General features: G+C 34.4%; 1 protein-coding gene across 2 annotated transcripts in view; it reads right to left on the bottom strand.

The window, feature by feature from the left end:
* ZPBP (zona pellucida binding protein) overlaps positions 1-16,396 on the bottom strand; it is a 147,746-nt gene extending 131,350 nt beyond the window's left edge. For both annotated transcript variants that reach the window (XM_011947563.1, XM_011947564.1), the window contains exons 1-3: positions 16,206-16,396; positions 12,555-12,635; positions 4,677-4,802 (exon numbers count right to left, since the gene is read on the bottom strand). In XM_011947563.1, coding sequence (XP_011802953.1) covers positions 4,677-4,802; positions 12,555-12,635; positions 16,206-16,332 — 334 coding nt within the window. In that variant the 5' untranslated portion in view covers positions 16,333-16,396. The remainder of the gene's footprint in view (positions 1-4,676; positions 4,803-12,554; positions 12,636-16,205) is intronic.
* Positions 16,397-16,642: the final 246 nt, after the last annotated feature.

Below are 16,642 nucleotides of genomic sequence, written 5' to 3'. Positions count from 1 at the left end.
AATGAAATAAAATGGAGAACCCAGAAACAAATCCACACACCTACAGTGAATTCATTTTTGACAAAGGTGCCAAGAACATACACTGGAGAAAAGAGTCTCTTCAGTAAGTGGTTCTGGGAAAACTGGATATCCATATGCAGAAGAATGAAACCAGATCCCTATCTCTTGCCATATACAAAGATAAAATCGAAATAGATTAAAGAGTTAAATCTAATACCTCAAACTCTGAAACTATTATAAACATTGGGGAAAATCTCCAGGACACTGGTCTGAGAAAAAACTTCTTGAGCAATACCCCACAAGCACAGGCAACCAAAGAAAATATAGACAAATGGGATTGCATCAAGTTAACAAGGTTTTGCATCGCAAAGGATACAATCAATGAAATGAATAGACAATCCACAAAATGGGAGAAAATATATGCAAACTACCCCCTTTGACAAGGGATTAATAACCAGAATATACAAGCAGTTCAAACAACTATAGGAAAAAAAACCTAATAATCTGATAAATAAAATGGGCAAAAGATGTTAATAGACATTTCTCAAAAGAAGACATTCAAATGGCAAACAGGCCTATGAAACGGTGCTCAACATCACTAATCATCAGAGAAATGCAAATCAAAACTATAACAGGTATCATCTCACCAGTTAAAATGGTTTATATCCAAAACACCGGCAATAACAAATGCTGCTGAAGATGTGGACAAAGGGGAACGCTTGTACACTGTTGGTGGAAAGGTAAATTAGTACAACCATTACAGTGAACAGTTTGGAGGTTTCTCAAAAAACTAGAAACAGAGCTAACATATGATCCAGCAATCTTACTTCTTGGTACATACCCACAAGAAAGGAAATTAGTATATTGAAGAGATATCTGCATTCTTGTTTGTTGCAGCACTGCCTACAATAGCTAAGATTTAGAAGCAAACTACGTGTCCATCAGCAGATGAATGGATAAAGAAAATGTGGTACATATACACAATGGAGTACTGTTCAGCCATAAAAAAGAATGAGATCCAGACATCTGCAGCAACATGGATGGAACTGGAGATCATTATGTTAAGTGAAATAAGCAGTCATAGGCAGACAAACATTGCATGTCCTCACTTGTCTTCAGGATCTAAAATTCAAATCAATTGAACTCATGGACATAGAGAGTAGAAGGATGGTTACTTTTGGGGGCAAGTGGGGATGATTAATGGGTACCAAAAAAATAGAAAAAATGAATAAGACCTACTATTTGATAGTCAATAATAGGATGACTATAGTCAATAATAACTTAATTGTATATACTAAAATAAAGAATGTAATTGGAATATACATAACCTAAGGAATAAGTGCTTTAGGAGATGGATACTCTGTTCTCCATGATGTGCTTATTTCACATTGACTGCCTGTATCAAAACATCTTATCCACCCATACATATATATACCTACTATGTATCCAAAAAAATTTTTTTTTAAATTTTAAAATATTCTTAAGAAGAATTTTTAAAAGACTTAAGTGTAAGACCTAAAACTATAAAAATACTAAAAGAAAATCTAGGAAACACCACTCTGAACACAGGCACTGGCAAAGATTTCATGAACAAGACTCCAAAAGCAATTGTAAGACAAACAAAAACAGACAAGTGGGACCTAATTAAACTAAGGAGCTCTGCATATTAAAAGAAACTATCAACAAAGTAAACAGACAACCTACAGAATGGGAGAAACTGTTTGCAAACTATGCCTCCCATGAAGTCTAATAACCAGAATCCACGAGGAACTTAACAAAACAAACAAAAATCAAGCAACTCCACTAAAAAATGGGCAAAAGACATGAACAGAAACTTCTCAAAAGAAGTCAAACATGTGGACAACAAACATATGAAAAGATGCTCAACATCACCAGTAAGAGAGAACAAAAAAGAGAGAGAGAGAGAGAAGACACAACCAATATCAGGAGTGAATGAGGACACATCACTATAGATTCTGAAAACCAGAAATCTGTTATCTATAAAGAGATAACACAATATACTACAAACTACTTTATGCATATAAATATAACACATTTAAAAATCCAATGTTGGACAAATTCCTTGAAAGATACAATCTACCAAAATTCATAAAATAATGTGTTCCTATCTCACTGAGATTATATCTATGAACTCTGATAAAAGACTTCAGACATTTGACTTTAGGAAAGTACCTTATTCTCTTAATGCTTTTGTTTTCCCATTTATAAAATGGAGAAAATGGCTGTAATTACTGCAAAAGGTCATTGTTAAAATTAATATGTGTAAATTGTTAGAATAATATCTGACACATGGTAATCTTGTGTTTATTATTTTTATAAAATTCACTATACTAAGTAAAATAAGGCAGAAACTGAAAGAGATATATACATGACCTCACTTATATGTGGAATCTAAGAAAGTCACACTAAAACTCATACAAAAGTCAGATTCACACTCCACCCTACCACAAATATAGGGTAGAATGGTGGTTACCAGGGACTGGGGGGTTGGGGACACGTTGTTCTTGGTCCAAGGGTATAAAATTTGAGTTATAAGATGAATAAGTTCAGGAGACCTAATGTATAGAATGGTAAATACAGTTAACATTAATGTATTGTATACTTGAAATTTTCTAAGAGTAAATCTCAAATGTTCTCGCCACACACATACACAAAAATGGCAACTATGTAAGGTAACTGATTGTTAACAGCTTGACATAGGAAAGCTGAACACATGTGTGCGTACTTACAGATGTTATAGAAAAGTAGGAAAGTTCACACACCAAAAAGAGTTAATTCATCAGAATAGTATTAGGGTCAGAGTGGGAGGTACAGAACTTGTTGCAATAAAGGCAATTCCTTTGTAAATAAACAATACTGAACAGAAACAGAGAAAAAGAGAGACACCAAATCTAAGACTTGCTCCCTATGTTTCATAACACATCCAAACAACTTGAGTATTTTCTCCAAAGGAATGTACAAGTAGTCACATAATTACATGATTTATTTGGCTCAAATTAAGGGAAACTATCTTTGAGATATTCATAAAATGATAAGTACAGTGTAGTTTAAACTACAGTCCAAAAAGCTTCTCTGTTCTTCAAACTTTAAGAAATTAGACCTCTTCCAGTCCTTTCTGAAATAAAAAGTACAGTGTTCTTAATAAGCTTTACAACTGGTAGACAGTGACCTATGATAAAATACTGTATTGAAAACTATAATATAATCATAAAGTTAAAATACCAGAATTCCCTAAGAACAGTTTTTATAAAGGTAAAAACCAATGTAGTAACAGGATTGTACCTTTACCTGGAAATAACTACATTTATGAATACCTACTTTTCTATTATAAAAGTGAGTAAAATAAATATTGCTCCTACTTAAAGGATAAATTGAATTTCATTCTATATTTGCAATATGAACTACAAGACTTGGCATGTCACCTTGAAGAAAAAATTTCAAATTTCAATTTCCAAATCAAAGGAGCAACAAATGACAATAGAAAAATTCAATGCTTAAAAGTTTCTATTTTTCAACTTGCAGAGTTTCAATATACATATGTTTCTATTACATTATGTGCTACTATTAGAGAGCAACAAAAATAAAATCAGATTGTATTTCCAGTATTGGGTGCTTTTACACCTGGACCACTTCTGTGATTTATATAAGCTGCAAAACCTATTAGAATTTCTGTTAATGAGTCCTGCTGATCTCATGAACAAACTGTACAATCATTCCTACTTTGCTAGTGTTGTGAGGCAGAGGTTATGTCTGATCTTTCTATACCCCATAAAACCTAGCACAGCAGCTTCCATCAAGTAGTCACTCACTAAATGAATGATGAATAATTTGTCCTAAGAAAAACACAGACTGACCTAAAGAGGAGATTAACTCTTTAAAATTACCTATTTTAGAATCAACATAAATATCACAGAAACATACAGCTGAGATCTCTTAGTTACATAAATATAAATTAAAACATATTTAAAAATTACTATTTCCTATGCTTCTTTAGCAAGTCTTTGTATAAATATATTGCTCTCTTTCATCCAAGAAAATAAAGTAAGCCTGTAAGTTTTTATCCACAGGCACAATCTCAAAATACCAATAAGATTTTTAAAAAGAAAGAAAAGAAAATATGGTATATAGAGCAATAAAGAAAAACTTTCTCTAAGGGTATACAAAAATGACTGAACAGATCTTCAGAATGAAAACTCATTAATTTATATTTTATGCAAGGCTAGAAACAAAGTCAGCTAAGTTAACTGTAGTGTTTAAAACTACAGTGTTAAAAATCAGCTTTTATCTAATTAAAAAATTATAATAAAAGTAAAATCTGTATTTCACGATTAAAAAACAAAAAGGTGACTAGAGGAAATATTAATCAAATCAGTCATACAAACAGTAATTTCTAAGTGAAAAAAAGTACCTTTTGGGGATTATAGATGCTTTGAGAACCCTCTAAACAGTTCATTCTTAGAGTATGTCTCTGTATCAAAATAAAATATGTAAAAATGGGAACACTATCTACATTGCTAGCTCTAACTCCAAAAGGAAATCACAAAAAAAAGAATTGAGGAAATAACATAAATATGTATGAGATACAAACATTCTTTGTGTGTTGCACACAACTCAGATACATTTATTTAATTATAATAATTGAAACAAAATCCTACCTGAAACAATTTTTCCTTTAGGCCCATGCCATTGGAATGATGGGTCTATCAGTTCAGCATTTCGCAGTCCTTGCGTTACACACAACACATGTGGACTCTTTTGATGGAGCATGACATACACTTTCACTGAAAATACAATATTTAAAATGTTCCAATAGTATTTTATATTCTTTTCTTTCTCTATAATGTATACTTTTGTAGTTTGGGTTACATGCAATAATAAGAGTACTTTGAATTATTGCTATTACCTGATAAAAACTAAATTTCATTGCATTTTATGTAATTAACATTAAAAATATATTATGTATTTGTATGTATGTGTATGCATGTATGTGTGTATACATGTATCCCCAACCTGAGCATGTGTTAGTACTTTTCACTCAGAGCTCATGTACACTAACCTGTTTTATTCTCAGAATATTATTTCAATAACAAAGTATTAATACTGTATCTATACTTTATCTGTTTTGTAAAGACACCAAACATGATTAGAGCTTAAAAATTAGATTAGCAGAATAATGCATTATTCACAATGATGTAGCATTATGTACTGAATAAAAGCGATAAAGTGATTAAAAAGTCAGCAAATTTATGCTTATACTGATTTTAAATATTAAAGCATTTTGTTCCATTTGCTTTGAAATTTAAATCCTGATAAGTAAGCAAAACTAGTATCCTTTAGGAAATACAAAAGGAACTCGGTAAAGATTCCATTGTTTTAAGTTTACTCATAAGTAAACTTTTAGGAAAGGTTCCAACAACCCTTTAGACACTGCATGGCAACTCTTCATTGACACACTGTATACAAAGATTTTTGTGATCCAGTAAAATAAAGAGAATCAAAATTCTCTTTGACTTTTAAGAGACTTCCTCTAAAGTTTTACCATAAAGCATGATGTTTATTGAATGTACTTTTAGGTACATACCCTTCCACAGGTTAAGAAAGTTCCCCTCTGTTCTTGGTTATTTGTTTTTAATCATAAACATAAATCAGCACTGAATTTTAAGAAATGTTTTTTCTATGTTGATTGAGGTGATTTTTTTTCTTTTTGAATACTTTAATGAAATGCTTGCATTAATAGAGTGCCTAACTTCTTTAATAACTTCTTTAATAAATACTTACCCCATACATTTTCACTCCTCAGCATGATTTACTGGCACCACTCTCCATGATCTGTCTTTTGCACATATCTCAGTATACCTCTTTTCACACCCTCTGTCCTAACCATGCCATAGCAGCACACAGCATCATTCTTTTGTGATTTTATTGGTGTAAGTTCCTCCTCATCTTTGGAAAATCAGCATAAGTATATCCTTTGTGCTTTGGCTTGACAGTACCTCATACCATGACTGTACTCTTCCTCTCCCCCCACTAATCCCTGTACCTATTTCACAGCAAATATACATGAATCCAGAAGAGTTTCCCAATGCAAGATCAACATACAAAAACAAATAATATTCCTCTACATCAACAATAATGCATTAAACCATTTTGCAGGAAAGAAGATAATATTTAGAGTACAATAAACAAAAGTCCCTCCATAATCAAATAAGACCTCTGTGGGGAATATCTTTAGACTCTAGCAAAAGACATAAAATTAGACCACAATGCCATAATCATGATTGTATACACATAACTTTAAAGATGTCAATTTATTCCCAAATGTCTTTATCAACACATAAGCAAAATCCCAGAAGAAATTATTTAAGAAGCTCTTCAATACTGATTCTAAAATCCATTAGGAAGATTAAAGCTTCATAAATATCTGAAACAATTCTATAACAGAAAAGCAAAGAGGAGGGACTAGGAATAAGAGTTACTGAGATATATTAACATTTACACTAAATAAAAAAAGGGAGGCCTGGTGTAGGAACAAATAATGGGTGTAGGGAAAAAAATCAAATTGGTATAAATAACTGATATATATGTGGTAGATGTGGTACCTAAAATCACTGGAGAAAATATAGATTATCAATAAATTATAGTTAAAAGTTATCTCAAAATATATGTAAAGGTAAACTTAGATTTATACCTCTTACCGTATATAAAAATAAATTCCAGGTACACTGAATTCCTGAAGGCAAGTCATTATTTAAAGAAAATAATACCTTTTTGTCTGAACCAGTTATAGAAAATTATTTTAATGCAAAAAGCACAAATATAAAACTACTGAACTCAACTTCTTAAATGGTAACAATTTCTGTTTGATCCTGTATAACATAGGCAGAGTTAACAAATGGTGCCAGTAAAACATAGACAAAGTTAACAAACAAAGGATATTTGCCACAAAGTTAATAACGTATTTATAACTGGAATATAAACAATATTGAAAAGAACTCTTTTGAAATCAACAAAGAAAAGAATGCGCAGAGGCAACATAATCTTCAGCTTAGCAAATATGGAAAAAGTTGGGTAAAATTTTGTGCTGATAAGGATGTGGGAAAATGGGACCCCCTCAAGTACCACTGAAGGAAGTGTGAACTGATGCAGCCTTTTTGAAGAGCAATGTCAGTGAGATTGAGAATGCTCAGGTCCTATGATGCTAAAACCTCTTCTCCTGGATAATACAGTCCCAGAAAACTTCTGAACAGGTACCAAAAAAAAATACAAAATGGCATTTATTATATACACCGAAAAAAATAGAATAAACTAAAAGTGCAACAAAATATAAATAAAGGCTCAGTGAATTAATACATGAGTTAATGAAAATGGAAAACTAACTGACCTGAAAAGAATATGCAAAAGGTGAACGAGTTAAAAAGAGGGTCACAAATCTGAAAAGTGGCCAACACAGACAGATGCCAAGACCTTACATGACAGAAGAAACAGAAGGCACAAAAAATCATGCAGTCAGTATATTATGGGCCAAAACCAATGAAATATCATATAATAATCTACTCAGAGATATAAGAACTACCTAGTGAATTGAAATGGTAATCTATTTTAAGAATAAATTTAATATTATATAATAAAAGAAAATAAAAGGGAAATTAGTTACCCAGATAACATTTTATAATTCAGCTTTATTATCATTGGGGAGATCAATAAAAATGGCAGAATAAGGAACTCCAAAAATTACCTCCTTCATAAAAGTAACGAGGAAAAATGTAGAAATTATCAGAATAAACATTTCCAGGACTCAAACTCAAAATTAATCAAATATAGCAATCCAGAAAACACTTATTCAAGAAAAACAACTGGATCTGATTTATGGGTTGATTGTGTCCTCTCTCTCATTAATATGTTGAAGTCCTAATCTCCAGTACTTCAGGATATAAACTTATTCAGAAATAGTCTTCACTGAGGAAGTCAGGTTAAAATGAAGTCATCAGGCTGGGTCCAAATCCAATATGACTGATCCCCTTATTAAAAGGGGAAATTTGGAAACAGAAAATACAGAGGGAAGAGGATACAGAGTGATAGGGAAAAGAGGGTAATCTAAAAGTCAAAGACAAATATCTGAAACAGATTCTTTCCTCAAAGTCTCCAGAAGAAACCAACTCTGTCAACACTTTGATTTTTGATTTCTAGCCTCTACAACTGTGAGACAATAATTTCTGTTGTTTAAGCCACCCTGTCTATGGTTCTTTTGTTCCAGCATCCCTAAGGAACTAATTACAATCGGTAGAAACAGTGAGCTTGTAGCATTTTAACGTGCCTGATTCCCATGCCTCCTTTCCCAGCTCTGCAATAAGGAGTCATGACAACCAACAGTTTACAATCCCAGTGAGAACCAGCGGCCTGGCAGCCAATGGAAGGGGCAGGCATGGTTAGAATGCCTTTAAAGCCTCCTTCCCAGAGTACTATCAGTATGTGACCTGTGAGTCAACATCCTGGAAGATCTCACATTAAAGGCTGTCCGTGCTTGACCTGACTTGGACTTCGCCTACTGCAAAAAGCCTTTTCCCCAAAAGAATTAATTAAAAACAATTAGAGGCCCTCATTTAACTTTGTGACTGCCTGATATAGTGAGCAACAATTGGGGAAAGCAACAGGCTAACCAAAACCCTTAAGAGGAAAAGCTGGGGAATGTCATGTCCACAGGAACTTTGAATTGTTCTGAATATTCCTGAAAAAATAGCAGGACATATTCATGCAAAGGACTGTGTACATGCCCAGGACAATCTGTATACTCAGTAAAGATGAAGAGGCCTTAAGTTCTCTCCTTTGGCTGAAATTGAGGTTCTGCACAGCATAAAGTGAATGATAAGGTAGAGTTGCCAACTATCTGAAAAGTATGTCACAACATGCACAAAGACACCCTCAGCAAAGACTAGGAGACTAACTGGTTCAAGATGTTTAATAAAAACTCTGTCCAATCATTAGCCTAACTAAGTTAATTAAGCAGAGATTTCAGTGGCTATGCGATAAAGAATACAAAACTTACACAATTAGTTCACAAACTCACTGAACAAATACATGATATCAGCAAACAGCAGCAACATCACACTCTGGGAAGTAGAAAGAATCTTATTTCCAGTGTTGCTATATTATTGTAAATGTCAAGTTTTCAACTAAAAATATGAGACATGCAGAAAACCAAGAAAATAAGGACATGTACATAAAAAAGGTAGCCCACTGAAACAGACTCCAAGGAAGGCCAATTATTGGAGAAAGACCAAATGTTGGACTTACTGGATAAAGATTTTAAGTTAGATATTTCACATATGATCAAAGAAAACCATGTCTAAAGTAATAAAGAATGCGTGATATTCCAAATAGAAAATATCAATAAAGATACAAAAATTATTTTTAATAAACTGCAGATTAAAAAGTACAATAACTGAAATGGTAAATTAACTAGAAGGAATCAATAGCAAATTGAGAAGGCAGAAGAATCAGCTAACTTGAAGACAGGTCAACATGGGGTTATCCAGTCTGAGAAAAAGAAGAAAAAAAGGATAAACATCAGTAACTCAAGAGACCTTTGAAAAAGCATTAAGCATATCAATGTATGCATAATCAGAGTCCCGAAAGAGGGGAGAGAGAGAAAAAGAATTTTTTTAATAATGACAAAACATCCCAAATTTGATTGAAAACATGAATCCACATATCCAAGAATTCAATTAACTCCAATTATGATAAACTTAAAGGAAATCCATAGCCAGACACATCAAAATCAAACTGTCAAAATCCATAAACAAGGAGATAATCTTGAAAGTAGCAAGAGAGAAGCAACTCATCCCACACAAGTAACCTTTGATTAATAGTTTCTCATAAAAAAGTCATAATGAAATAGAAAGTCTGAATAGGCCTAAAATGAGTGATTAAACTGGTAATCAAAAACCTCCTACAAAGAAAAATTCAGCATCAAATGAATTCACTGGTGAATTTTACCAAACAATTAACAGAATTAACAACAATCCTTCACAAACTCTTCCGAAAGACAGAAGAGGAGGTAATTACATACCAACTTGTTCTATGAAGCCAGTATTACCTTAAAACCAAAATCAAAGGCATCACAGGAAATTTACAGACCCATTTTCCTTATGAACATAGCCATAAAAATCCTGAAAACACTAGCAACCAAATCCAGCAACGTAAGAAAGGATTATACATTATAATCAACCGGAATTTATCCCAGGAATGCAAAGCAAGTTCAAACTACGAAAATCAATGTGATGCATCATATTAACAGGATAAAGAATAAAAAACACATTATCGTTGCTATACATGGAGAAAAGGCATTTAGCAAAATTCAACCCCTTTCACGTTAAAAGAACTCAACAAACTAAGAATTGAAGGGAACTCCGTAACCCTGATAAAGGGCCTCTACAAAACACTCACAGCTAACATCATACTTAATGGTGAAAACTGATACCAGTTTTACATAACATCAGTATGAAACTATCAATTGTGTTTCTATATGCTAGCAATGACCAATCCAAAAACTTACTGAATAAAACCATTCATTTACAATAGCATTGAAAATAATAAAATATTTAGGGGTAAATTTAACAGAAGAAATGTAACACTTGCACACTGAAAACTATAAAATATAATTCAGGGAAACTAAAGATCTAAATAAATTGAAATAATGGAAAGACAACCCAATTTCATAGATAAGAAGACTTATTATTGTTAAGGTGACAATACTCCTAAAATTGATCTGCAGATTCAATGAAATCCCTGTTAAAATCTCAATAGACTTTTTTGCAGAAATTGACAAGCTGATTCTAGAATACAGAATTGCAAGGGACCCAAGGAAGACAAAGCAATCTTAAAAAGAACAAATTTGAAGGACTCACTCTTAATGATTTCAAAACTTATTATAAGCAACAATAATCAAGATAGCAAAGTATCAGCATAAGAATAGATATATAAATCAATTGTATAGAACTTAAAGTCCAAAAATAAACCCATACATCTGGGGCCAATTGCTTTTCAATACAAGTGCCAAGCCAATTCAAAAGAAAAAGAATAATCTCTTCAACAAATGGTGACAAAACAACTGGATAGCCATGTGCTAAAGAATGAGTATGACTTCTACCTTGCACCATACACAAAAATGAACTCAAAATAGATCAGAGGCCTAAATGTCAGAGTTAAAACTACAACATTCTTATAAAGAAATACAGGAATAACACTTTGTAACCACTGATTAATTTATTAGATATGATACCTGAAGCACCAGCACCATATAAAAAATAGAAATTAGACTTCTTTATCAAAGTTTAAAACATATGCTTCAAAGAAAACATTAAGAAAGTGAAAACACAATCCACCAACTGGGAAAAATATTTGCAAATCATATATCCAATATATAGAATATATAAAGAACTCTACAATTCGACAACAAAAAGAAAACCACCCAATTTAAAAATGGGCAAAGGACTTGAATAGGTATTCTGAAAATGACGTATCCATATAGCCACAAAACACATGAAGAGTTACAACATCATTAGTCATTAGAGAAATGCAAATCAAAACCACAATGATACCAGTTTACACATACTACGATAGCTATAAAAAAAGAAGATGGACAATAACAATGTTTAGGATATTGGAAAATTTGAACTCTCATACATTGCTCGTGTGAAAGTAAAATAGCTTAGGCTCTTTAAAAAATAGTTTGGCAGCTCCTCAAAATATTAAACATAGAGTTACCATATGTCCCATATGTACTGCTATGTAGAGAAGTGAGTATTATTTCACCCTAAAAAGGAATGAAGTATTTATGCACTCTATAACATGGCTGAACCTCAAAAGCATTACACTAAGTGAAAGACACAAAAGGACACACAGTGTATGACTCCATTTATATGAAATTTTCAGAACAGGCAAAACTATAGAGACAGAAAGTAGATAAGTACTTTCCAGGGCTGAAGAATGATTGCATAATGGATTAGGTCTTTCTTTTTGGGGTGATGAAAATGTTGTAAAATTAGATAGGGGTAACAGTTGTCCAATCTTGTCAATATACTAAAAACAACTGAACTGTGCACTTTAAAGGAAGAATTTTATGGCATGTGAATTTGCTACAACTTAAAAAACACCAAAACAAGCTGTAGTTGCTACACTTCATGTGACTATTGCAAATCTTTGAATCCAAAATATGTATGATTTGTATTACCACATTTGCACTGCATACATTTAATATTATAGCTGATTATTATATAATAAAAATCCACTACAGGCAACTTTAGATAACTTTTAGAAATAATTATTCTTTGTACACTTATGCAGTTATAGCATACAGTATTAGAACTGGATGAGTCTAATCATATGCAAACAACTTTAATCCACTTCTCTAGAAAGAAAAGGGCCTTAGGAGACTAGGATAACTGAAGAGCATTAGCCTTTTGGACAAGATTGATAAAATTTAAACAAATGCTAATAACTTATTTAAAAATTAGTGAAAATATATTCATGAATACCTGGAAAACTTGTCGATCCCACTATTTTCACTGAATCTTTGGTCAAGCGAAAACCTCTTGGTAATTGAACCAAGTGTCCAACTATCAAAAAAAAAGATCAACAATTTGTCTCATTAGATATTCTAAAATATTCAAGTATAGTATTACAGTATCTTTGGTATTGGTTGAGGGGAAGAGCCATAATTCAATCTCCTCTGACAGTTGATATCACTGTTCCAACTGTATTCCCCCCAGATGATCTAATAAATTTAATCTACCTACTGCTTCTCCATATTATATCTCACCTCTGATTTTTTCTAAATCCATTTAGAATACTCTCTTCATTATTAGAAGCTCACATCTCCCACAATTCAAGATGCAAATTACAAGTCCCTTCTCCTTCAAACCTCATTTGTCCTTAGCACTTCTTACCTGCCACAGTACATCACCAGTACCTTTTTAATAACACTCATTCTACACTGTACTATAGTTCTTTATTTTTAATTTCCATAAGTTTTGGAGGAACAGGTGGTATTTGGTTCCATGAATTCTTTAGTAAGGATTTTCAGATTTTGGTGCACCCATCACATAACAAACACTAAACCCAATTTGTAGCCTTTTATCCCTCACCCCCTTCCCACCGTTCCTCCCACCCCTGAGTCCCCAAAGACCATTGTACCATTCTTATGCCTTTGCATCCTCATAGCTTAACTCCCACTGATAAATGAGAACATATAATGTTTTGTTTTTCCATTCCTGAGTTACTTCACTTATAATAATAGTCTCCAACCCCATCTAGGTTGCTGCAAGTGCCATTAATTCATTCCTTTTTTATAGCTGAGTAGTATTCCATATACCTATATATACACATACTTATACACACACACATTTATGTGTATACATATATGCCCCCCTCAACACACACATATTTTTATATATACCATACACCACAGTTTCTTTATCCACTCGTTAACTGATGGGCATTTGGGCTGGTTCCATGATTCTGCAATTGTGAATTGTGCTGCTATAAACATGTGTGTGCAAGTATCTTTTTCATATAATGACTTCTTTTCCTTCAAGTAGACACCCAGTAGTTGGACTGCTGAATCCAATGGTAGTTCTACATTCGGGAGTTCCAATATGGAGTTCTTTAGGGAATCTCCACAATTTTCCACAATGGTTGTACTAGTTTACATTCCCACCAGCAGTGCAGAAGTGTTCCCTTTTCACCGCATCCACACCAACATCTATTAATTTTTATTTTTTGTTTATGGCCATTCTTGCGAGAGTAAGGTGGTATCATACTGTGGTTTTCATTTGCATTTCTCTGATAACTAGCGATGTTGAGCATTTTTTCATATGTTTTTTGGCCATTTGTATAACTTCTTTTGAGAATTGCCTACTCATGTCTTTAGCCCACTTTTTGATGGGATTGTTGGGGGTTTTTTCTTGTTAATTTGTTTGAGTTCCTTGTAGATTCTAGATATAGATTCTAGATATTAGTCCTTTGTCAGATGTATAGATTGTGAAGGTTTTCTCCCATTCTGTGGGTTGTCTGTTTACTCGGCTGATTGTTCCTTTTGCTGTGCAAAAGCTCTTTAGTTTAATTAAGTCTGGCATTTTTGTCATTGTTTTTGTTGCATTTGCTTTTGGGTTCTTGGTCACAAAATCTTTGCCTAAATGGTGCTGCGATAATTGGAAAGCCACATGCAGAAGAATGACACTGGATCCTCATCTCTCACCTTATAAAAATCAACTCAAGATGAATTAAGGACTTAAATCTAGGACCTGAAACTATAAAAATTCTAGAAGATAATATCAGAAAAACCCTTGTAGACACCGGCTTACATTGTACTATAGTTCTTGATGCACACATATCATTTTTCTTATTAGATTATAAGCTCCACTGATAGTGGGATCAATGTTTATGTTAACTTATCAAATATCAGTATCAAACACTATACCTTGCACCCTGTAAATATTAAATAACAATTGTGAAACATATTCTGATAGTCTTCATTGTTAAATGAGCAAATGTGATGGGCATAATAATGTGAGGGGCAGTATAAAAATGCAATAAAGCATTATACCCAAATAGCCTTTAGCAGACAGGAATAGCAAAGTGCAAAGAAAAGGATGTGGTATCAAAGTCAGAGGACTTGAGTTTAAATCCTAATTCTGCCATGTACTGGTTTTAGGAAAATCACTTTTGACTCTAGGAGTTTCAGATTTCTCATATGCAAAATGGGACTAATAATAATTCCATCCTTACAGTTACTGTAGAAAATGAGAATACTGTAAAAATTGTAAAAAGGTATATAAGAGGCCTTCACTATTCATCACTTATAAGATACTAACTGCTTATTCTATTTCTTATACCTCAAAGGTCTAATCTCATTATTTCATCAAAAGATCACCAGGTAAAATTTTAAAATAAAAACCCTTTCACACCTAATACACGACCATGAACCATATCCAAGAAGCTTCTTCCTCCTACATGGCAATTGATGGCTATCAGTTATTCATATACTTATAGAATAATCATCTTTGGATTCCTGATGCCTGGACTTTTATTTTTAAATCTCTATTCACTCCATTTACTTACTTTCTCCTCCCCCATCCCCTGCCTACCTCCACATTCCTTTTACATTTATATTCTCGGAGGACTTCTTTTTCTCATTATTCCTTATTTGAACAACTTTTTTCATATGAAGCAAATCTGTGATTTTATCAATTCTGGGAGATATTTTGTTTTATGAGTCTAGAATTTCAACACGAAATAATGCAGCCCAAACCTTTCTAGTTAAAGAACAGTTCAATTAAACTTTCACTTCCTTCCTCGGTGTTTGTTCATCAGTATCTTAAATGTATTTTTTGTTTTTTTTGTTTGTTTGTTTTTTGAGACAGAGTCTCGCTCTGTCGCCCAGGCTGGAGTGCAGCGACGGGATCTCAGCTCACTGCAAGCTCCGCCTCCCGGGTTCACGCCATTCTCCTGCCTCAGCCTCCCGCGTAGCTGGGACTACAGGCGCCCACCACGGCGCCGGCTAATTATTTTTGTATTTTTAGTAGAGACGGGGTTTCACCATGTTAGCCAGGATGGTCTGTATCTTCTGACCTTGTGATCCGCCCGAATCGGCCTCCCAAAGTGCTGGGATTACAGGCGTGAGCGACCACGCCCGGCCTTAAATGTATTTTTAAAACAGTATAGAAAAGTACTTCAACTCTTTAGAGGTCAAAACTTTAAAATCGCATTATTTCCTATATTTTACAGCTAAAACCAATAGATGGCGCTCCACCATCACGGATAATTTCAAAGCAGCACGTTGCCTATTCACTTTGAAAAACACTGAGCACATCATTACAGAGTTCACACACTGAAATGCAAACCTGGCAGATGACCCTTGGACTGAATCAAGGAGTTTATTAACAAAGCAATTTAATTTTAAAACTTCAACTGTAGGTGATCTACCTATACCTTAATTTCCTGTCATTCACTCCTCTATGCAAATACAGAGTGCGACTTCTATAAAAAACAAACCTTTCTTGTCACATATTAGGGAGCAAGGTGTCTCTATATAACAGGGATGCACGTGACACAAGGAAAGGCAATTCGAAGAGTGGGGGAAGCTGCGGTTGTCCCTGCGGAGCTGGCCAGGCGGCGCGGACCCTCACCTGATGAGGGCACCCGCACAAGGAAGGCGGAGATAAAGAGGAGGACGGCGGCCCGAGAGAGCAGAGAGCCGGCGGCCCGGGTCCGCCGCCTGCCCCGCCGCGCCGGGCGGAGGGCCGAGGCCTCCATCCACACGCCGCCGTCGCCTGCCCACCGTCCGCGCGGAAGGTCGTTAAGCAACGCGCCTCCACCTGCAGCCGGAAGTTGGCGGGCGGAGGACCGGAACGACGGACCTGATGGACGTGCTCCCACTTCCGCCGGGATGGTAGACTGGAGGTCAGCCTGTGTCTCCACATAGCTGGTGGGGCCTGCACTCGCCTCCTTTGCTGTGCGGCCCCCAGGCCTTCAGGACAACACCGCCACGCAGGGCATCCTCAAGAACATAAGTGATTTGTCCAAGATCCTAGAGCTGAGAAAGAATCGTTGGGCCCCAAAGCCA

The sequence above is a fragment of the Colobus angolensis genome, unplaced genomic scaffold (genome assembly GCF_000951035.1).
Source record: "Colobus angolensis palliatus isolate OR3802 unplaced genomic scaffold, Cang.pa_1.0 Scaffold268, whole genome shotgun sequence".
Classification (NCBI taxonomy): Eukaryota; Metazoa; Chordata; class Mammalia; order Primates; family Cercopithecidae; genus Colobus; species Colobus angolensis.
This window is presented reverse-complemented; position numbering and strand designations above follow the sequence as displayed.